The sequence below is a fragment of the Hypanus sabinus genome, chromosome 23 (genome assembly GCF_030144855.1).
Source record: "Hypanus sabinus isolate sHypSab1 chromosome 23, sHypSab1.hap1, whole genome shotgun sequence".
In the NCBI taxonomy this organism is placed as follows: Eukaryota; Metazoa; Chordata; class Chondrichthyes; order Myliobatiformes; family Dasyatidae; genus Hypanus; species Hypanus sabinus.
Window position 1 is genome coordinate 6,153,042 of NC_082728.1, and position 23,045 is coordinate 6,176,086.

At 40.7% G+C, this 23,045-nt stretch overlaps 2 protein-coding genes across 2 annotated transcripts in view; both read left to right on the forward strand.

The window, feature by feature from the left end:
• Window positions 1-12,004, forward strand: part of LOC132379912 (sodium-coupled monocarboxylate transporter 1-like) — a 58,387-nt gene extending 46,383 nt beyond the window's left edge. The window contains exons 13-15 of the mRNA XM_059948254.1: window positions 1,501-1,604; window positions 6,334-6,434; window positions 9,156-12,004. Of these exons, the coding sequence (XP_059804237.1) occupies window positions 1,501-1,604; window positions 6,334-6,434; window positions 9,156-9,230 (280 nt within the window). The 3' untranslated portion in view covers window positions 9,231-12,004. The remainder of the gene's footprint in view (window positions 1-1,500; window positions 1,605-6,333; window positions 6,435-9,155) is intronic.
• A 2,431-nt stretch (window positions 12,005-14,435) lies between these two features.
• LOC132379916 (sodium-coupled monocarboxylate transporter 1-like) overlaps window positions 14,436-23,045 on the forward strand; it is a 63,358-nt gene continuing 54,748 nt past the window's right edge. Inside the window, exons 1-2 of the mRNA XM_059948267.1 lie at window positions 14,436-14,630; window positions 15,558-15,619. Of these exons, the coding sequence (XP_059804250.1) occupies window positions 14,485-14,630; window positions 15,558-15,619 (208 nt within the window). The 5' untranslated portion in view covers window positions 14,436-14,484. The remainder of the gene's footprint in view (window positions 14,631-15,557; window positions 15,620-23,045) is intronic.

Below are 23,045 nucleotides of genomic sequence, written 5' to 3' on the forward strand. Positions count from 1 at the left end.
ACATAGTGGCAGATACAATAGGGCCTTTTAAGAGACTCCTGGATAGGTACATGGAGCTTAAATAAATAGAAGGCTATGGGTAGCTCTAGGTAATTTCTGAAGTAAGTACATGTTTGGCACAGGATTGTGGGCCGAAGGGCCTGTATTGTGTTGTAGGTTTTCTATGTTTTCTATGTTTCTATCTCTTTCTTTACTTTTCACAGATAGTTGCATCACAGAATACTTAATTCTCTTTTTCTCCACTGTCTTAGAGACTATTATGCATTTCATTTAGCTAGACAATAAGATGCTGTTCAATTTTTATTCATTTATTGAGCTACAGCATGAAATATGCCGTTCTGGCACTTCAAGTCATGTCACCCAGCAATCCCTTGATTTAATTCTAGCCTAATCATTGGACAATGTGCAATGATCAAATAACCTACTGACTGGTACATCTTTAGACTATGGGAGGAAACCAGAGCACCTGGAGGGAATTCATGCAGTCACGGGGAGAACATACAAACTCCTAACAGGCAGCAGTGGAAACTGAACCCAGGTGGCTGGTACTGTAAAGCATTGATTCCAAATGAAAGACATCACCAGACCTTAAATACCTTTTTAACCAGTTGCCAAAATATTGAAACCATTGTTGTTTTCCTGCAGGTGATGATGACCCGAAGGGGACTTAGGTTCATAGGTACAATTCAAACCCATTAGATTCTGCACTGTTAAATTGTTCTCTCCATTAAGATCAGGACCATTATTTAGAAAAGGAGTTCCCAACCTGGGCTCCACAGACCCTTGCTTAATGGTATTGGTCCATGGCATAAACATGTTGGGAAGACTCTGATGTAGAAAGGTGACAGAGATGGTTACTGTCTATCATTCTGATGATGACAGGAGACCTGTGCAGGAGAGTGTTTCTGTGGAAAAGTCATTGCAATGGGGCAGTTCCACTCTCTTGACCTCAGAAGTCCAGGTTCTGGGGGTAGAAGCATCATAAAGTGGAGTCCTTGGTTGCAGTTTACAACCATGATGTCTTCTGTATCTTGTCATGCCCTTCACTCTCCATGGAACATCACAGTACCACCTTCCTGGCATTGAAACTCACTGTAGATCTCATCTGTCTAGTCCGCTGGAGCTGACTTTGCATGCTGGGACAGGCATGTCCCTGCCTCACTGGTGTACGAGGCTGCTGGCTCCCCTCATCTGGTTTAGCCCGCCTGTCGAAGCAGTGTACCACTTCTGGCCACAGTCACATGCAAACAGCTCCTCAGAGCCACAGGTAAGAGTTCAATGTCTGATGGAACTGAAGATGAGTGAGCTGCCCCAGAATGGACACGACAAGCACCTTCACCAGAGGTGCTACCCCTCCCTGATCATGAGGTAGTGAGCTGCTAAATGTATGTGATATAATGTACAGATGAAGAGTTGGTGATGCTATTATAGTTTAAAATTATCCTGAGACGCACTTTAACTCTGACGTGATGGTTCTTTTATTTTCTTAATGTATTTCAGGCCCAGCATAGCAGAAGATTTCTACTCCTTATCCTATCTCTATTACAGCCCAATCGCTTGTCTGAGCACCGTATTCGTTGGATTAACAATTAGTTTATTCACTGGTAGGTAAACTGTTTTAATTCATCACGTTGACCTCAAGGATCACAGCATTAGCACAAAGCATCTTCAGATCAATTTTTTTTCTGAAGTAACACAATTCCAATCAGTTCTATCAATTATAATATATAGTTAAAGATTTATTTGTTTATTGGTTTTTATTGATTGAGATACAGCACAGAAAAGGCTCTTCCAGCCCTGCTAGTCACACCACCAGCAACCCCCGATTTAACCCTCGCCTAATCACAGGACAATTACAATGATCAATTAACCTACTCACTGGTTGTCTTTGAACTATGGGGGTGGGGGGAACCAGAGCACCCAGAGGAAACCCACCCGGTCATGGGGAGAACATAGAAACTCCTTACAGACAGCAGTGGGAATTGAACCTATGTCACTTATACTGTATATTGTGCTAACCACTATGCTGTGAATGAAGTAGGTTTAGGGAGCATTCTTGAAATTACCTCAGAATCTGATAGAACAAAAGATTTTGGGAAAGATTCATGAAAAATATATTTCAAACGAGTATTGTAGTTTTGGAACCTGTAGCATTTAGATACATGAATCTCATTCTAAAAAAAATATCTGTGTCATAAAGGCAAGTTAGGCAGACAGCGTCAATAATAATAAGTTATTTCAGAAAGGTAATTAACAGAGCAGACAGAGAGGCATCTGAATAACAGCAAGGGCAATGTTGGGGAAATATCAACCGTCGACTTTTCAGAGAATATCAATTGTTCTGCACTTGCACTACTGAGCTACTGCTGTGAAATTTGTATCTGTGATGACAACTGTCTATAGTATAATTAAAGTGAGATTAGCTATTGGGAACTGTAGTGATAAGAGTAGCTCATCATCGTCATTATGTGCCATGTCATATGACATGATCATAGTCTTTCCATGATCATGATCGTTCTTGGCAAATGTTTCTACTGAAGTGGTTTGTCACTGCCTTCTTCTAGGCAGGGTCTTTACACTTGGGTGACTCCAGCCATTATCAATACTCATAGAGATTGTCTGCCTGGAGTCAGTGGTCACATAACCAGGACTTGTGATGTGTACCAGCCACTCATACGACCATCCACCACCTGCTCCCATGGCTTCATGTGACCCTGATTGGGGGGCTAAGCAGGTGCTACACCTTGTCCAAGGGTGATTTACAGGCTAGCAGAGGGAAGGAGCACCTTACTCCTCCTTTGGTAGAGACATATCCCTATCCCATCACTCAAAACATAGCTACCATTACTATTCAATCCAAGCTGTGCACCGGATCTTTGGCAAGGTCAGCTACTGTTGACACTTGTACAGGACAACGCAATTCAGTGTTTTACTGTGGCCATAATCCATCTCCTTTTGAACAGGCACTAGATGAAGTACTATTAGATATTCATGACATCAACCTCAATGTTTTTTGCATGCAGCCTTTGAGCATAATGGCTGACATGGCCAGAGAAAGCACCATGCTGACATAGCATGGATGGTCTTGGAAGGGATGCAAAGAAGAAATTAAGTGTTCAGAGACAGGAAGAAATAATACAGGGACCAATGTCAAATGCAATGTTTCTAGAACTTGGATACAGGATAGGTTGAATTATCAAGGTAAATTCACTTTTGGATGGCAAATACTATCAACAATTTCTATCAATAAAAACTCAACCTAGCTACTTATGAGCGATACACACAAAGTGCTGGAGGAATTCAGCAGGGCAGGCAGAATCCATGGAGGGGAATAAAGAGTTGAGGTTTTGACCCGAGTCACTTCATCAGGTCTGATGTGCATCTGCAGAATCTCTTGTGACCCAGCCATTTATACAAGCTACACATCATCATGATATGCAATAAAAGGCAGGAGAGTTGCTGTAAAACACACAGAATGCTGGAGGAACTCAGAATCAGGTTTCATATCACTGGCATATGTCACAAAAATTTGTTGTTATGTAGCAGCACTATACTGCAATACATAGTAATAAAAACTATAAATTAACAGTAAATATATATTTTTAAAAAGTTAAAATAATAAGTGGTGTAAAAATAGAAATAAAAAAGTAGTGAGGTAGTGTTCATGGGTTCATTGTTCATTCACAAGTCAGATGGCAAAGGGGAAGAAGTTCTTGAATCATTGAGTGTGTGCCTTAAGACTCCTGAACCTCCTTCTTGAGCTCATCCTTTCCACTACTGATGCCTCGATGGGGACTCGTGTGTTTTCCTTCCTCTTACCCTTTCTGAAGTCCACAATCCAATTCCTTGGTCTTACAGACCACAGTGCAAGGTTGTTGCTGTGACACCACTCAACCAGGTGATCTGTCTCGATCCTGTATGCCTTCTCATCGCCATCTGAAATTCTGCCAACGATAGTTATGTAATCAGCAAATTTGTGGAATTTGTTAGTTCATATTATTCGAGATATTTCCTCTGCCCTATCCTTCATAAAACTCTCTGTAACTTTAAAATCTACTCTGTTTCCTCTCTGAGTTTTGAAGAAGTGTCTTTCATCTGGAAAAGTAATTACGTTTTTTTTCACAGATCTTGCCTGATACCATGAATATTTTCAGTTTTTTTTTTGTTAATCACAAATGTATTCAACTGGGTGGAGGGATGGGGATACATCTCTACCACAGGAGGTCTACGGCGGTCCTTCCCTAAGCTAGCTTGCAGGTCACCCTTAGACAAGCTGTAACACCTGCTTAATCCCCTGATCAGGGTCATGTGAAGCCATGGGAGCAGGTGGTGGAAGGTCATATGAGCAGCTGATTCATATCACAAATCCTGGTAATGCGACCACTGATGCCAGGCAGTGAATCTTTGAAGAGTATTGATATTGGCTGGGTCCATCCATCTTGTAAAGTTACTGCCCAGAAGAAGGCAATGACAAACCATTTCTGTAGAAAACTTTGCCAAGAACAGTCATGGTCATATGATATAGCACATGACGAAAGAACATTGTATTCAAATTTTATCTATTATGTTAGAAATTGAGTGGTCTCAGGTTTCCAAGTATAATTTACCTGAACAGTAATATCTGGGAATTCCTACTGTAAACAATCTTCATTTACTTTTGAGCTGTTTATATAAATTTATCCTTGCCATACAACACCACACCAGCAGATGGCAGAACAACACTGTATTTAATGCAGTATAGCAGCTGGTATGTTAAAAAAATTGTATTTATCAATAACTTATCCCTAAGTGCTTTCAAGCCATTTATGTATTTTTGAAGTGAAGTTACCGTAGTATTACAGGAAAACAAAATCCAATGGTACACAAATAGCAACATCTACAGCTAGATAATATTCTATTGTTTGTGATGCTGATTGAGGAATTTGTTTTCAAGATTTTTTCCTGCTTTTCAGTGAAGTGCTATGAAATCTAGCATTTACAGTTGTAGAGCAGATTTTAATGCTTATGTCTTTGGAGTGATGCTTGAAGCTACAACCTTCATGGGGCAAGTGAGCAGACTGAGTTAACTTCCGAGCTCAAAATACCTTCCAACCAGAGATGCTCTAAGAAACATTTGCTATCAAACCAAATAAAAGAGGAGTGCCCTGCAAAAAGGGTGATAGTGCTGTTACCACCCATACCTGGCTTTTTAAACTGCAAACAGGAGGAAATCTGCAGATGCTGGAAATTCAAGCAACACACACAAAATGCTGGTGGAACACAGCAGGCCAGGCAGCATCTATAAGAAGAAGCACTGTCGACGTTCCCTGACGAAGGGTCTCGGCCCCAAACGTCGACAGTGCTTCTCCTTATAGATGCTGCCTGGCCTGCTGTATTCCACCAGCATTTTGTGTGTCTTTTCTTAAACTGCCAGTATGGATGCAAATCACCCATAAACGTAATCCAGAGACCTCTAAGGGGAATCATAGAGAGTTTGCAATTAGACCTTGAAATATTTGACTTTACTGAACTCCCATCACAAAATCAAATATCACTCACCCTTGGTGATTTATGGCTTCCTTATCAGGCGGTACGGTGGAGATACACTCAACCAGGTGATCTGTAATTATAAGGTGTAAGGCGTTAGCCTGCTGGTCACCCCTAAGCAAGGTGTAACACCTGCTTAGCCCCCCCCCATCCCAATCAGGGTCACGTGAAACCACGGGAGCAAGAGGTAGATGCTCGTATGAGCAACTGGTGCACATCACAAGTCCTGGTTATGCGGCTACTTCACCATTCCCATTACCATTTTCCTCTCTCACCTCATCTCCTTACCTGCCCATCACCTCCCTTTGGTGCTTTTCCTCTTTCCCTTTATTCCCACTCCTACCCTCTCCTATCAAATTTCCACTTTTCCAGCCCTTTATCTCTTTCACCTATCAGCTTCCCAGCTCTTTACTTCACCCCTTCCTCTCTTCTGGTTCCACCCATCATCTATAATCTTGTACTTCTTCCCCCTCCAACTTGCTCTAACTTCTTATCTCTTTTTCCAGTCCTGATGAAGGGTCTCAGCCCGAAATGTTGATTATTTACTCTTTTCTACAGATGCTGCTGAGTTCCTCCAGTATTTTGTGTGTGTTGCTTTGGATTTCCAGCATCTGCAGATCATCTCATCTCAGAAATATTCAGTTTCAGCTCAGTTTAGTTCAATCTAGCTAGATCCTGTTTGTCCTACAGAGTATGTTCAATTGTAGCAATTAAATCTTGGCACAGGTTTTCAGTATTTCATGTTCACTGAACAATACACTGGGCCTTTGTGTTATTGGATTACTAATTCTGATGTCTTTGTAACAGGTGGAAATAAAGAGGTGGATCCTGCACTGATTTCTCCTATTGTACACACCATTCATAAATTATTCTTCAGGATTAAACAACGTCTTCAAAAACCAAAAACTGTGAGATAATTGTGTACCTTTCATAAACATAATAATAGAGTCTGGTATAATAGTGGTTTTGTTACTCTGGCAACATCTGTAATGCCACTTTAATTGGAGAACAGGCATTCAGAATACCCTGCACTGAAGTTGTCATGGCGCACTTTGGCAATGATGGAACCCAAGTGCAGAGGAAAGACAACTCCGATATGGAGAAAGCAACTAGAGTTTATTCATAGGAGTTCCAGCAATACTTCAGAGGCTCGGCAGGGTAACATTGCGAGAACTACCATTCTCAAAGCTGGGGCCCAGTAGTAAGTACTTGTCGGCGGTCCAGTTAAATAATCATACAATGCAGAAAACCCGCGCCAGTCAAAATAAACTTAACATCAAGGCTTAATGACTCTTGTCAAAGATGACAATGAACAAATACAGGTGCTCTAGAAACCTTGGAGCCTAACGCTTTACGGTTTGCCGCACAGGCCTGAGGTCTCATGACAGAAGTAGTACATGTAGACTTATTTGACTCTCAAGCCACCTGCATTGTGTACTTCCATTACATAGCAAATTTACACAGGTGGCTGTGTATATTAAGGCTGTAGATATTTTTTGATTGAAATAAGTGCTTCTTGACATTCCTTGAGATAGGATCCTAGTTTGAAGATAGTGCATGCTTTTTTAAAATATCTCTTCAGGAGAAATAGTCAAATCCTTTTAATTTTCCAGACATTTTGAACCAATCACAGTCAGCCCTCTGTTCTCTATGTTTGTATTCATAGAATTTCTATCCTTTAATGCAAACTGTCTGCAAAAGTAAATCATTTAATTAATTTATTTTTATTTATTGAGATACAGTGCGAAACAGGCCCTTTTGGCTCTTTGAACTGCACTGCCAGCAGCACCCAATTTAATCCTAGCCTAATCACAGAGCAATTTATAATGACCAATTAACCAGTAGGTCTTTGGACTGTCGGTGGAAACTAGAGCACCTGGAGGAAACCTATATGGTCACAGGGAGAGTGTACAAACTCCTTATCAACATCACTGGGAATTGAATCCAGGTTGCTGGTACTATAATGCTTTGTGCTAACCACGACACTACTGCGCCACCCCATTTGTCACACTGATGTCAGGGTGGATTTCCAGACCCATCTTCTTCACAGATGGGTACAGTCATGGTGTCACACTGAATCTTTTGCATCTTTCCTTAGGGTCAATCCATGTGATCCAATGTGCAGTAATCTAAGTTGAACAAACTGCTTTGGAGATTTAACCAGGATTCTAAATAACTGATGAAGAATTTCTGTGTTATGATTTCCCTTGAGATAAAAGCTAACATCAACGTGCTTGTGTTTTGATTGCTTTTGTTTTTGTTCCTCTCAGTACCTGCACTCCTTCACAGTTTATCAAAATTGAGAAAATACTTGACCTTTCCTTGCTCCACTGAGATGACTTTACACATGTCCTTCTTGAAGTCTGTTTACTTGTAATGATCTCTTTGGGCCTGTGTAGGGCATTATTGGGCGCCAAGATTTTTAGAGCACCTGAACTGGTTAATTGTTGTTTTATAACAGTAGTTAATCATTTAGTGTTCCTTGTGTTTTTCTCGAGAGACTTGCTCTTTGTGATGTGGTCTCCTGGTGCTTTCTGTTTAAATTTATTTTGATAGGCTCAGAGATTCCATCTTATTTGTATTATTTAAACAGACTCCCAATTAGCACTAATCACAGGGTCCTAGTTTTGAGAATGTCTTGTGGTGGTATTCAGCTGAGCCACCAATGTGCTTTTGGAATTATTATGAATAAACTATGCACTGTCTCCACGTCAGAGTCTGTCTTTCCAATACTGGGTTCCAATATTACCAGTGCACATTGTGACATTATTGCTCATTAGTTTGTTTACACTGTGGCGAAAATTTCTGTTCCGATCAGCACAACCTGCTGTGTTTCACTTTTCTACCTTGTTGTCTAAAACAATCCTGAACATTGAACCTTTCCATGCCATTAACAATATGTGAAATGTTGAGACTCCAAAAATAACCCCTGGGAACATCACTTGTTACCACCCATTTATCAGAGAACATGCCTTTTATCCTTTGTCTCCACTCTGCCTCTGTCTTCTCAACCAATTTCTTAATCCATGTTCCACATAATATCAGTCTTGCTAAGAATATCATTTAAACCCCTACTAAATATTTAAAGAGCTTCATCTTTCCAAAAAATTTGCTTAAAAAACTTTCAAGAGTATCATTTTAAGCTTTGGGTTCATACAAGTACAAACACTGTACACTCCTTTCTCTGTCATTGATTGAGAGACTTCCCATGGTGAAACCATTGACTTTTCAAGGCACCTCCCCTAAGAAAAATTTTTTGAACAGAGTGAACATTCCAGAATTAGTTTCAGATTCTTCACTGTTAGCATCAGTCCTCTGTTCCTTCTTCAACAGTGAAGGGAGCACATGAGGTTAAATCCTATTCAACTGATTGGAGATTCTTCCACTTGCCTGGAAAATGACGTTAAAGAAAGTCACATCTAAAGGCCACTACACAAGCCTTTGTGGACTTTCAGCCCATTCTCTTCACAGAAAGATTCTTGGTTATTTTGTAAAAAAGTACATAGTGTATAAATTTTGTTAAGAAAGTATTATTAATTTAATATCAGAATATTTCATTATAAAGATAAAGGAAATGCTGTTTTGAACTGTTCAAGCTTGACGTCCTTATATATTTTCTATTCCTATAGAATAACAAGTCAGAAAGCCTGTACACAGTGTTCAAGGAAAATCCTACAAGCTGTGAGAAAACAACACAATTTTAAATCCTTCAAGATCAACCAGGATGTAAGACATTGAAGGTGTGGGTAATTAACAATTAGTTTTTCAATGAAATGCCACTGGATTTCTACAGAATGAGTGAATAAAGCAACCACATTTCAGAAAATTATCTGATGTTATTTCTTTCACTGTTATGTGAGTAGGTTCTTTTTAGTTTTTCCAATTACCACACATTGGCTTAGAAATTTAGATGCAAAGTGCATTAAAATTGGTTACATTTGTGTGTAGAATTGATTGTGATGCTTTTTGGTTTAATCCTGCCTCCCTGGAACTTAAATTGCATTTTCCGATTTCCCAATTGTAAAGCCCCTTCTTCCATCTGGTGTGATTTTTCTATCAAACATTTCTTCCCAACAGTTATCCACCAGGTCTGCAGATGCTGGAAATCCAAGCAATACACACACTTTCATGGAAGTCCTGATGAAGGGTCTCAGCCTGAAACATTGACTGATTGGTCTTTTCCATTGATGCTGCCTGGCCTGCTGAGTTCCTCCAACATTTTGTGTGTGTTGCTTAGTTATCTAGAATCATCCCTCTACCCCTAAAGCTATGACGGAAACTCCCAGTCAGTCTGATACTATCTCCCTCAATTAACCCAGGCCCTGACTCCCCATTAGTTTGATACCATCTCCCTCAATTGACCCATCATTTTGACAACATTTCCCTTATCTGGCCCAGGCCCTGACTCCCACCCATCATGCTCTATCTGATTTACTCTAGACCAGGGGGTTCTCAACCATTTTTATGGCATGGACCCCAGGAACCCCTGTTCTAGACCCATCCTGATTGGCCTGATACCCAAATGTGACCTGCCTGGGGCTCCAATTTCTTTCCCTTCAGATCTCCCCTTACTTCACAGCAAGGTAATGATCACTAGCCAGCTACTATCATCACTGTAACCCCTGTGCCGTATTTGGGATGTTGTATCTGGCCAGCTAACACCAGCTGTATTTTTTCCAAAACCCAGGTCACTCCCATGATTTGATAGCCAGTCACCCATCATCCCTCATTTCCCAACCCCCAGGGAGGCCCCGCGATCAAAATTTGTATTTGCGTGGTGGCTAAAGATCCTATGGCATGTTTTAAAGTGGATGTCAATTTCCTGATCAAAGTGTTTCAGCTGTGTGTAGAATAAATGTCAGATACATTTATCACTTGCAAATCTTTTGTAGAGTTGCTACTGTGTCACTTCATGAGTGATAGCAAGGAAAACAGGTGAAATTAAGAAAAGGTGACAGGATGGAGATAGATTTCTACCAAAGGAGGTATAAGACGCTCCTTCCCTCCACTGGCCTGCAAGTCACTCTTGGGCAAGGTGTAGCACCTGCTTAGTCCCCGATCAGGCTCATGTGAAGCCATGGGATCAGGTGGTGGATGGTCGTATGAGCAGCCAGTGCACATCACAAGTCCTGTTTATGAGACCACTGACACCAGGCAGACACTGAGGAGTTTTGATAATGGCTGGGGTCACCCATTTTGTAAAGATACGGCCCAGAAAAAAGTAATGGCAAACCACCTCTGTAGAAAAATTTGCCAAGAATAATCATAGTCGTAGAAAGACCATGATTGCCCATATCATACGACTTGGCACATAATGATAATGATGATGAAGAGAAAGAAATGAACTGATGACAGGAAGGAGATGCCTTTGAGTTACATCTGGTATGGCTTTTAAGATGATGGATTGGGTCTGCTAAGTACTTGATACCAGTATCAGAACCATTTTTAGACTGGGCCCTCTTTTCATTCATTTACAGAATGAATAAAAGTTTGCAATGTCAACACTAATTGCTTAATCCTAGCTACCTTTAAAAGGGTGGTAGCGATCCACCACCTTAAACTGCTGGCATTGGCTGCCCTTGGTAGTAGAGATTATGGGTTTGGTGGGTGACATTGTAGCAACTTGGGTGAGTGAATTTTATTATTGTATAAGTTACCCACTGCAACCATTGCATGCTTGCGGTTGGGGCTGCTAAAGTTTAATCAGAATCAATCTTACTATCACTGACATATGTTGTGAAACTTGTCTTACAGCAACAGTACAGTGTAATACATAAAAATGTTACAATAAGACATATAAAAATAAGTACTGCAGAAAGAGAGCAAGGGACAGATGAAGTGTACATGGTTCAACGTACATTTAGAAATCTAATAGCAGAGGGGAAGAAGCTGTTTCTGAAATGTTGAGTGTGTATCCTCCTCCATGATGGTAGCAAAGAGAAGAGGGCATGTCCTGGATGATGGAGATACTTAATGATGGATACTGCTTTCTTGAGGCTTCAACTTTTGAAGATGTTGTCAATGGTGGGGAATCAAGTGATGTGGGCTCTAATCTGCCTAGTATTGTTTCAGAAAATTGAGAGTATTCTATTGAACTTTTGAATTTATGTTGGTGGAAAATCTTTGAGGACTCAGGAGGTGAATTCACTTCCAAAGTTCAAAGTACATGTGGACAAAAATTTAAAGCATTATTACCAATTAGGGACCAAAGGGGGTAAGCCATTTCTGCCACGACAGCAGTACTATGTGTTCTTGGTAAACTACCAACTAACTAACCGTACCCAGCTATGAGTAACTGACTTGCAAGCTTGCTTGTACTTTCTTTGGAATCATTGTTCCGTAATCTGCCCTAACGCTGCAGGCAGAGTAACTTTTAAGCTGATTGGTGCTTCGGGTTATCACCTTGAACATGGTGTGAAACTTCTCTATTCTATTTGTGTGATTAAGTGCTTCTTGTTACGTTGATTTTGACTATACATACGAGTGTAATCTTTTGTTGTGCAGAGTCTCAGAACTCCACTTCCAGGTGTTTGAGCTCTCCATGATATTATGCTTCAATAAAGGCTTTCTGAAGTAATCTCCCTCCGGGTCTGAGTGATATTTTCTGCGACAGTACATTTATTATCAAAGTATGTATAAATTATACAATCCTGAGATTCAGCTACTTACAAGCAGTCACAAAATAAGAAACCTGAAAGAACCCGATTTTAAAAAAAGACCAACACTCAATGCGCAGAGAAAAAAAAACACTAATTAGGCAAACAATAAAAGCAAGCTTTATGAACCACTAGTAAGCTGTTGCCCACCTTTAGTAGCACCACGTACTAGCTTCATATGGCCATCCACTCATGTAACCACAATACTAATATGTCTAATCTGAGATATTGATAGTGATGGACTTGCTGATGGGAATGAAAATCAAGAATTGTTAGTTGTACTCTCACCTGTTGGCAAGTTTATTGCCTGGCACATGCAAGATGTGAATGAATAATTTCTGTTATTATACAGTCAGGTGATGCGTTAAAGAGCTGGAGTTGTAATACCCTGTGTTTTGATGAGCTGGAAATTATTGATGATGGTGAGTAAACCATTGGGTCAATACTTACTTTTTGATATTTTGGTAGAAAGGACATAGTTGATCAATTTTACGGATTGCAGGAGATGTTAGTGTTACCTTGCAAGCACTTTAATGTTGTCTGCTTCCATATAGCCTTTCCAGTGCTCTCACTCTTCCTTTGTATCATGTGGAATACAGCTACTGTATTTAATTAAAGTTTGGCTTCTGCTTTGCCAAGGACAACTTGGATGGAACTCAAGAAGGATCATCAATTTGGTGATTACCTACAGTCATATGAATTGGGAGAGGAAGCACACCACTCTGCTCTGCCATTTAATAAAATTATGGCTAATCTGATCATAATCTCAACTTCCTTCTCACCCTAGTTAGTTGCAAATGATTCGAAGTTCAAAGTTAAAGTAAATTTATTTTTATTATCAACATTAACAATTCTGAGATTCATTTTCTTGCAGGCATTCACAGAATACAAGAAACGCAACAGAATCAATGAAAGCCCGCTCTCAATCAATGTGTAAAAGACAACAAACCAAGTGGGTTAAGTACACATCCTTGAGGTGTGCCAGTGTTAATCGTCAGTGAGGAGGAGATACTGTCACTAGTCTGCACAGGTTGTGATCTTCCAGCTAGTAAGCCAAGGATCCCTCTCGTTGCCCCCTCTCACTCTCAATCCACAACAGAGACCCATAACAGAATCAAGGTTGTCATCACTCACATATATCATGAAATTTGTTGTTTTTTGTGGCAGCAGTACAATGCAATACATAATATTACTACCGTACTGTGCAAAAGTCTTCCTGGCTATATACACAGCACTGTAGATCAACTGTGAATGGCACTGGACATCTTAGTTTTACGTAATGAGAGTGCTAGAACACTGAGGCACCTTTCTGCAATAAATTTCCCAAAGTATCACTATTTAAATAATACTCTCCCTTTCTTTTCTCCCCTTTATTAAAGTGAATAACTTAACACCTATCCGCATTATATTGCATCTGCTGTGTATTTTCCACTGATTTAGCTTACCTAAATCACCTTGAAATCACTTGGTATCATCCTCACAACTCCACCAAGTTTAAAGTTCAAAGCAAATTTATTATCAAAGTACATATACGTCACCATATACAACCCTGAGATCCAATTTCTTGCAGGCATACTCAATAAATCTATTGAATAATACCCATAACAAAATCAATGAAATATTCAACCAGAGTGCAAAGGACAACAAAGTGTGCAAATACAAAAGGAAAGAGATACTAATAGTAAATAAATAAGTAATAAAAATCAAGAACGTGAGATGGAAATTCCTTGAAAGTGAGTCCATAGGTTGTGGAAACATTTCAATGCTGGCGCAAGTGAAGTTATCGCCTTTGATTCCAGAAATGGTTTGGGGTAATAACTTTTCCCGACCTTGATGGCATGAGTCCTGGGGCTCCTGTTCCTTCTTCCTGATGGCAGCAGTGAGAAGAGAGCATTGCCTGGATGGTGGGTGTTCCTGATGATGGATGCTGCTTTCCTGCGACAACATTTAGTATTGTAAGTAAATTTAGAAATGTTAGGTCATTCAAATCATTGTGAATAACGGGGCCCATGGACTGATCCATACACTCCCCTCTCATTGCTATCTGAAAATGTCCTACCTACTCCTTTATTTTTCTCTTGTCTTTCAACCAATTTAAACAAAAATTATATATTATTTGACTGCATTCAAGTGATTTCTTTAAGGTCTACACAGTTGCATTGTTGTGCCACAATTGCTTTGTGACAACTAACCATACCTGTGAGTAGGAAGTGACCAGCAGGTCATGTGGTTTCTTGGACTTTTAACCTGATTTAATTCTGACCAGTTCTATTGGAATTTTACCTCAGCAGGAGAAGCAGCAATGTCTGACAAAAATGTTCTACAAGCTTGGGACTATGTAATATTTGCCTCTATGCTACTTGTATCAACTATAATCGGCATTTATTTTGCTTATAAAAATAAAAAGGGAAAAGGATTAACTACAGAAGAATTCTTGATAGGAAGTCGGTAAGTGAACAGCAAAAGGCAAGGCTGTTTCAAATCTATACGGTTATGTAAATCTATATGTTTATGTAAAATATAGCATTATTATCAAAATTATTAGTAATAATATAATTTATTTGCATTTATTTAGTTAACATATTCGAACAATTTAATGTATTTGTACAGATACAAGTTTTTAATAAGACTGGACAGCTTAGGCTGTGTGACTAACATCAATGGGTAATGCATAATTACCTCAGCAAGTTCTGAAAAGGAGACATAAAAAGTTGGCTGATGATATTAGAGGAGATGATTGTGCTCTTATAAGATAAAGCATGTCTTGATGTAGTAACTTCTATGAATCATTCCAAAATGCTTGCAAGGGTTCCCAACCACGGACCCCTTTGTTAATGGTGAGTCACCATGGCATAAATAAGGTTGGGAATCCTTGCTACAGGAAAAAGAATTCTATTGAACTGGCATGCTGTCATGTAGGCTAACCACCAAGGTAGGCACAGCAGTTTCCCACACAGAACAATGTGGTGATGATATGAGATTTTAATAATGTTTTTGAGGGGTTGATATTGTCCAGGAATGCCTCCTGGACTCTATTAAGGTACTGTTTAGGGACTTTTATCAGAAGACAGAAGGGGTCTGTTTTAGCATCTCATCCAAAAGTTAGCATATCTGATATGGCTGCACACATCATTGCAAAACTGAGCTGGAGAGTCCACTGGACTTTGGTGCTGAAGTCTCTGGTGTGGGGGTTTGGATTCACAACATTCTGACCCAGGCATTTGTTAAATTTGTAGAAGAGAAATAGGATATATAGAGCAGATAGAAGAGAACCCGAGTGTCTGTGCAAGAGTCAGCACTTTCAGGAAGATATGTAGGTACTGTATAGAAATGGAATTTTACAGGAAAATAAGCAGTTATCATTTCTCCCCACAGACAAATTTCTGCTTTCCCAATTGCACTTTCACTGGCTGCCAGTTTTTTGTCTGCTATCACCGGTAAGTGAGTTTCATTGCATGAAGAAAGTAACTATATAAACCAGGTCAAAAGTTGCTAAGTTGATATGTAACTTGCCAAGCTGAAGTCAGCCTATCTATCCAAATCCTTTATTAGTTTGGAAATTGAATTGGCATATGATCTCAGAAATAGCTTATTATTTTTTGAAATACGCTCAAGATTACAAGAAAATATGAGGAATAGGCAGTTATGCCCTTCAAATGTGCTCCATATATTAGAGGGTTCCCAGTCTGGGGTCCATGGACCCTTGTTCAATGGTATTGGTCCATGACACAAGAAAGTTTGGTAACCCTTGATTTAATATGATCTATACTGGTCTCAATGCCTCTTAGAGCATAATTCATAGGAGCAGAATTAGACCATTCAGCCCATCGAGTCCACTCTGCCATTTCATCATGACTGATCCCAGGTCCCACTCAACCCCATACACTGCCTTTTCACCATATATGTTGATGCTCTGAGCAATCAGGAATCTATCAAGTTTAAATATACCCATGGACTTGGCCTCCACTGCAGTCTGTGGCAGAGTATTCCACGAATTCACCACTACTTTGGCTATATAAAAAAAAACTGCTCCCTTCTGTTCTAAAAGGTCACCTCTCAATTTTGAGGCTGTGCCCTCTAGTTCTGGGTACCCCCCCAGAGGAACCATACTCTCCATGTCCACCTTATCTAGTGCTTTCAACATTCGGTAGGTTACAATGAGATCTCCCCACATCCTTCTAAATTCTAGTGAATACAGGCCCAAAGCTGCCAAACGCAACTCATGTGTTAACCTCTTCATTCCCAGGATCATCCTCGTGAACCTCCTCTATTCTCTCCAATGACAATACATCCTTTTTGAGATAAGGGGCCCAAAACTGTGTCTTATAGAGCTTCAGCATTACCTCCTTGTTTTTATATTCTATTCCCTTTGAAATAAATGCCAACACTGCATTTGCCTTCTTTACCACAGACTCAACCTGCGAATTAACCTTCTGGGAGACATGCACAAGGACTTCTAAGTCCCTCTGCACCTCTGATGTTTGAATTCTCTCCCCATTTAGACACTATTCCATTTGTCAGTTTTTTGCCCATTCTTCCGATTTGTCTGTCCTGCTGCAATCACATTGCTTCCTCAGCTCTACCTACCCCTCCACCTACCTTCATATCATCTGCAAACTTTGCCACAAAGCAATCAATTCCACTATCTAAATAATTGACAAACGATGTGAAAAGTAGTGGTCCTAATACTGACCCCTGAGGAACACCATTAGTCATTAGCAGCCAACCAGAAAAGGCCCTTTTATTCAAACTCGCTGCCTCAGGCCTGTCAGCCATTCCTCTGTCCATGCCAGTAACTCACCTGTAACACCATAAGATTTTAACTTGATAAAGCAGCCTCATGTGAGGTACTTTATGAAATGCCTTCTGAAAATCTAAGTAGATAACATTCACTGCCTCTCCTTTGTCCACCCTGCTTGTTATTTCCTCCTAGAATTCTAACAGATTTGTCAGACAAGATTTTCCTTTACAGAAACCATCCTGACTTTGACTTATTTCATCATTAGTTTCCAAGTACCCTGAAACCTTGTTCTTAATGATGAGCTCCAACACTTTCCCAACCACTGAGGTTCGGGTTACTGGCCTATAATTTCCTCTTTTTTGTCTTCTTCCCTTCTTAAAGAGTGATTTGCAATTTTCCAGTTCTTCCGGACAATACCAGAATCAAGTGATTCTTGAAAGATCATGACCAGTGCATCAATTATCTCTTCAGCAACATCTTTCAGGACTCTGGGATGTAGTCCATCTCATCTAGTAGACTTATCCACCTGAAAATCTTTCAGTTTGCCTAGCACTTTTTCCTTTGTAATAGCAATGGCACTCACTCCTCTCCCTGACACTCACAGACCCCTGGCACATTGCTAGTGTCTTTCACAGTAAAGACCGAAACAAGATACTTTTAAAGTTCATCTGCCATTTCTTTGTCCCCCATTACTACCTCACCAGCATCATTATTCAGTGGTCCAATATCAATTCTCACCTCCCTTTTACATTTTTGTACAACTGAAAAACTTTTGGCTATTATATTATTGGCTAGTCTGCCCTTATACTTCATCTTTTCCTTTCTTATAGCTTTTTTTAGTTGCCTTTAGTTGGATTTTTAAAACTTCCCAATCATTCAACTTCCCACTCACTTTTGCTACCTTATTTGTCCTTTCCTCGGTTTTTATGCAGTCCTTAACTTCCCTTGTCAGCCACAGTTGCCTATCCTTGCCATTTGAGAGCTTCTTCTGTGGGACATATCTATCCTGCGCCTTGTGAGCTGTTCCCAGAAACTTCAGACACCTCTGTTCTGTCGTTCCTGCCAGTATCCCCCTCCAATCCTCTCTCATGTCTCTGTAATTCCCGTTATTCCATTGTGATACTGATACATGTGACTTATGCTTCTCCCTCCCAAAGTGCAGTATGAATTCAATCATATGATCACTGCCTCCTAAGTTTTCCTTTATATTATGCTTCCTAAAAAGATCAGGGTTTATACACCACACCCAGAGAAGGCTTGAGCACAAGCTGCTCTAAAAAGCTATCTTAACAAACTCCCCCTCTTGCGATCCGACACCAACCTGATTTTCCCAATCCCCTTGCATATTGAAGTCCCCCATTACAACTGTAACATTACCTTTATTACATGCCTTTTCCAGCTCCCTTTGCAATTTCAAACCCATGTCTTGGCTACTATTTGGAGGCCTATATATAATTCCCCTTGCAGTTTCTTAACTCCACCCACAAAGCTTTGACATTCTCTGACCCTATGTCATCTCTTTCTAAGGATGTAATTCCATTTCTTACCAATAGAGCCACACCACTGCTTATGCCTTCCTGCCTGTCCTTTCAATACAAAGTATATCCTTTGATGCCAGTTCTCCACACCACTCTTTTCCATGATCTATCATCCACTTCCATATAAATATTTGCAAATATCCTGCTTGCACCGTCCACAAGAAATCCAGGGATTCAACACCATCTGTGCAGGTAAATTTCTATGTACTTCTGTTTAAAAAGCCAGCCCTTTATCTTGTAGTTCAAGCTCCTTAGTTTGAGACTTTCCAACATCTCGACATCTACTCTGTCAAAGATCTTGTATGTCTGAATAACATAACTGTTATTCTTCTGAACTCTATGGAATAAAGGCCCAAACTATTTGCCATCTCCAATGGGATCCCACCACCAAGCATATCTTTCCCTTCCCCCCCACCATTTTCTGCTTTCCACAGGGATCATTCCCTATGCAACTCCCATGTTCATTTGTTCCTTCCCCCTGATCTCCCTCCACTGGTACTTATTCTTGAAAACAGAACAAGTGCTACACATGCCCCTACACTTGCTCCCACTGTAACATTCAGGGCCCCAAGCAGTCCTCACAAGCAACACTTCACCTGTGAGTTTGTTGGAGTCATCTACTGTATCCAGGGCTTATGGCGTGACCTTCTGTATGTCGGTGAGACCTAACATAGATTGAGGTCTGCTTCGCCAAGCACCTATGCTCCATCTGCCAGAAAAAGCAGAATCTCCCAGTGACAACCCATTTTAATTCTGCTTCCCATTCTCATTCCGACATGCCGGTCCATGGCCTCCTCTACTGCCATGATGAGGCCACACTCAGGCTGGAGGAGCAAAACCTTATATTCCATCTGGGTAGCCTCCAACCTTTTGGCATGAACATCAATTTATCGAACTTCCATTAATGGCCTCCCCCTTCACCATTCCCCATTCCCATCTCCATCGCTCACCTTATCTCCTTACCTGCCCACCACCTCCCGCTGGTGCACCTCCCCCTTTCCTTTCTTCCATGGCCTTCTGTCCTCTCCTCTCAGACTCATCCTTCTCCAGCTCTTTACTTCACCCCTCCCCCTTTTCCATTTCACCTATCACCTACTATCTTGTATTTCTTCCTCCCCACTTCCACTTTCTTAATCTGACTTCTCACCTTTTTCCTCCAGTCCTGATGAAGGGTCTTAACCCAAAACGTCAACTATTTACTCTTTTCCATAGATGCTACCTGGCCTGCTGAGCTCCTCCAGCATTCTGTGTGTGTTGCTTGGATTTCCAGCATCTGCAGATTTTCTCTCGTTTGTAACAATCTGGTAGGGCAGATCTCTCATTTCAGCAATTAGTCTGGTGACTCTCCTTTAGACTGCCTCCAATGTTATGGTGCTTTTTAGTTAAGGGACCAAAACAGTACTCCAGGTTAGGCTTCACCAGCATCCCGTGCAATTGCAACAAAACTTCCCCATTTTTAAACTCCTGTCAGTCTGAAAAGTATCCATCTATTCCAATGTTGTTTGCTGTGAGACAGCCAGTTTTCAGTCCATTTTAACACACTTCCTGTGATACCATGGGCTTTTAATTTGTGCACCATCCTCTTGTGTGGCACTTCATCAAATGCCTTTTGGAAATCTGTTCTTTGTGGGAAAAGGACCCGCTCTCAGGGCCTCATGACCAGCCGCTTTTTGATATCCCAAGGACACAGCCTGGAAGACTAGCACACCATCAGGGTGCTGGATTTTCATGGCTCTGGGAATGGGCTGATTCGCGGCTGGTGCCCCTGACTGAGGTGTCATGGGAGAACACTGAACATCGGGAGCAGTGGGTTAGCAGCCATGGGCTGTATGTCAGGAGACCTGAGTCCTGGGACTGACTCTCTGGGCGCAGCGCTTGGAAAAAGCGATGCAACAGACTTTTAACATCATAAATCAGTGAGTTGTTTGTTGTGACTCCCCTCTTGCTGTGAAACCAGGAGACTTCTTTCTCCCTTATTAGGGGGAGAGAGAGAGAGAGAGAGAGAGAGCTTGTAGTATGTTGAATTACCGGTTGAATGAGTAGTCTTTGAGGTACTGCAAGTCTGTGTCTTTATTGATCCTTTGCTGCATGCTTGAGTGCTCGATGGAGGGTGTCGATGCTGTTTTGCTATGTGGGGGAGAGTATGTTGTTGCCATTTTGCTGCTTGTGCATGGGTGGGAGGAGCTGGGGTGGGCTTTGGGGTTCTAATGTTTAACTATCATGCATTCTTTGGGGCACTCCTCTGTTTTCGCAGATGTTTGTGAAGAAAAACAATTTCAGGATTTATATTGTGTACATTTCTCTGACATTAAATGTACCTATTGAACACTCCATCTACACATTCCGCTCTATCAGTTCTCCCTGTCAGATCCTCAAAGAATTTATGCAAAGCTGTCAAGCATGATTTATCTTTCATACTGACCTGGATTAATTATTTTCAGCTTTCCCAAATGATTAACAGCAGCAATGCTACTGAGAGAAAACGTTTATGATATTTTAAAATCTTAGTGTATGAATAATACATAATGTATTGCTATCCACCTCCAGCAGATGGATGAAGAATTAACAGCATTTGCACAAGAGTATTGTAAAATAGACCAGTTCCTTCAGCTCATAATCGATGGACTGAAGATCTGGGGGCAGAGCTCACCAAACTATATATGTACAGTACATTAACGGGGGAAGAAAAGAGTATTAATATTCCTTTTTTAAACAATTTTATTAAATTTTCATCCTATAGCTAATTAGCATATCACAATGTGGTGTTAGTGGCTATGTTAAAGAAAAAATGAGGAATTTGTATTGTTCATTTAAATTAATCCATCCAAATCAGCAGGCTTGCCTCCTTTCACAAACAGGAGAAAATCCTGAGCAACTGCACACAAAATGCCGGAGGAACACAGCAGACCAGGCAGCATCAATGGAAAAGAGTACAATTGACGTTTTGGGCCAAGATCCTTCAGCAGTCCTGAAGAAGGGTCTCAGCCTGAAACATTGACATTAACAATTATCACTTAATTGGACTTTTACAAACCAATGGTGGATTACATGATCGGTAACCAATAGAAATGGCACATATACCCACACACACGCAAATGGACTAATCACAGGACACAAAAGACGAACAATGCAGATCACCAACATGCCATTGGAAGTTGCATTGATGATGTTGCCTAGCTGGGTAACGAAATGTCTGCAAGCTAACAAGCCAGCTCGGCAAGCCACTCAGCAACAACATCCTCAACCCAAGCTACCAATCTTTTCCAACATATTAAATAAATAAATATTTAATGAAAGCTGAAAATGCTGCAGATATTCAACAGGATAGGTAACTTCTCTAATGTAGAATCACAAAAATATATAATATTGAAATGGGCCCTTACAGTTCACCTTGTCAATTGTCAATGATTCTATTTGGTACATTAGAGCTCTGTTCCCCTACACCTTTTTGATCCAAGTACCTGTCCAAATGCCATTTAAATAACATAGTTGTTTCTGCCTCCTCCAACACTTCCTCTGGCAGCTCTTTCCAGATATTCACTACTCTTTATGCAAAAAGCTTACCCCTCCAATCTCCTTTAAATTTCACCCTCTTCATCTTAAAAAATGTGCCCTCTAGTTCTAGACTCCATTAGGCTGGGAAAAAATTCTGATTCTCAACCCTGTCCACAACACTCATAATTTAATAAACCCTTATAAGGTGATGGGGTGTCTCTACCAAAGGAGGTGTAAGGTACTCTTTCCCTCCGCTGGCCTTCAGGTCACCCTTGGGCAAGGAGTAGCACCTGCTTAGCTGCCCTCCCCATCTGATCAGGGTCACGTGAAGCCATGGGAAGATGTTGATGGTCGTACGAGAGGCAAGTACATATCACAAGTCCTGGTTATGCAACCACTGACACCAGGCAAACAATCTCTAAGGAGTGTTGATAATGGCTGGGGTCACCCATCTTGTAAAGACACTGCCCAGAAGAAATCTGTAGAAAAATTTGCCAAAAACAGTCATGGTCATGGAAAAACCATGACTACCCCACGTCATATGACATGGCATATAACAAACAAACTTATAAGGTCACTTCTCAACCTCCTGCATACCAGTGAGAATAAACTCAGTTCATCCAATCCCTCCTTATAACTCCAGCTTCCATACCAGGCAACAGTCCTGTGAATCTCTTCTGCACTCTGTCAATTCCTGATATATGCTTCCTGTACTGTAGCAACTGGAACTATACACAATATTCTAAGTGTGGTTTAATCAATGTTTTGCACAACTGCAATGTGACACCACACCTCCCCTTCCAACTCTTAGGCTCAGTGGCTCAGTCTATGAAGGCAAGCATATCAAATGTCTTTTCCACAAAACTATCCACCAGTGTTGCTACTTTCAGGGAACTATTCACCCTATTCTCTCCTAAGACCCCTGCCATTTACTCCTACCAGAATTTGACCTTACATTTATTTGAATTGAATTCTATCTGCCTCCACTTTGCCCAACTTTCCATCTGACTGACATCCCAACGCACCTCTGAAGGTTAGATGCACAGCATCTTTTTCCAGCTTAAAAGAAAATACTAGAAATATATCAGA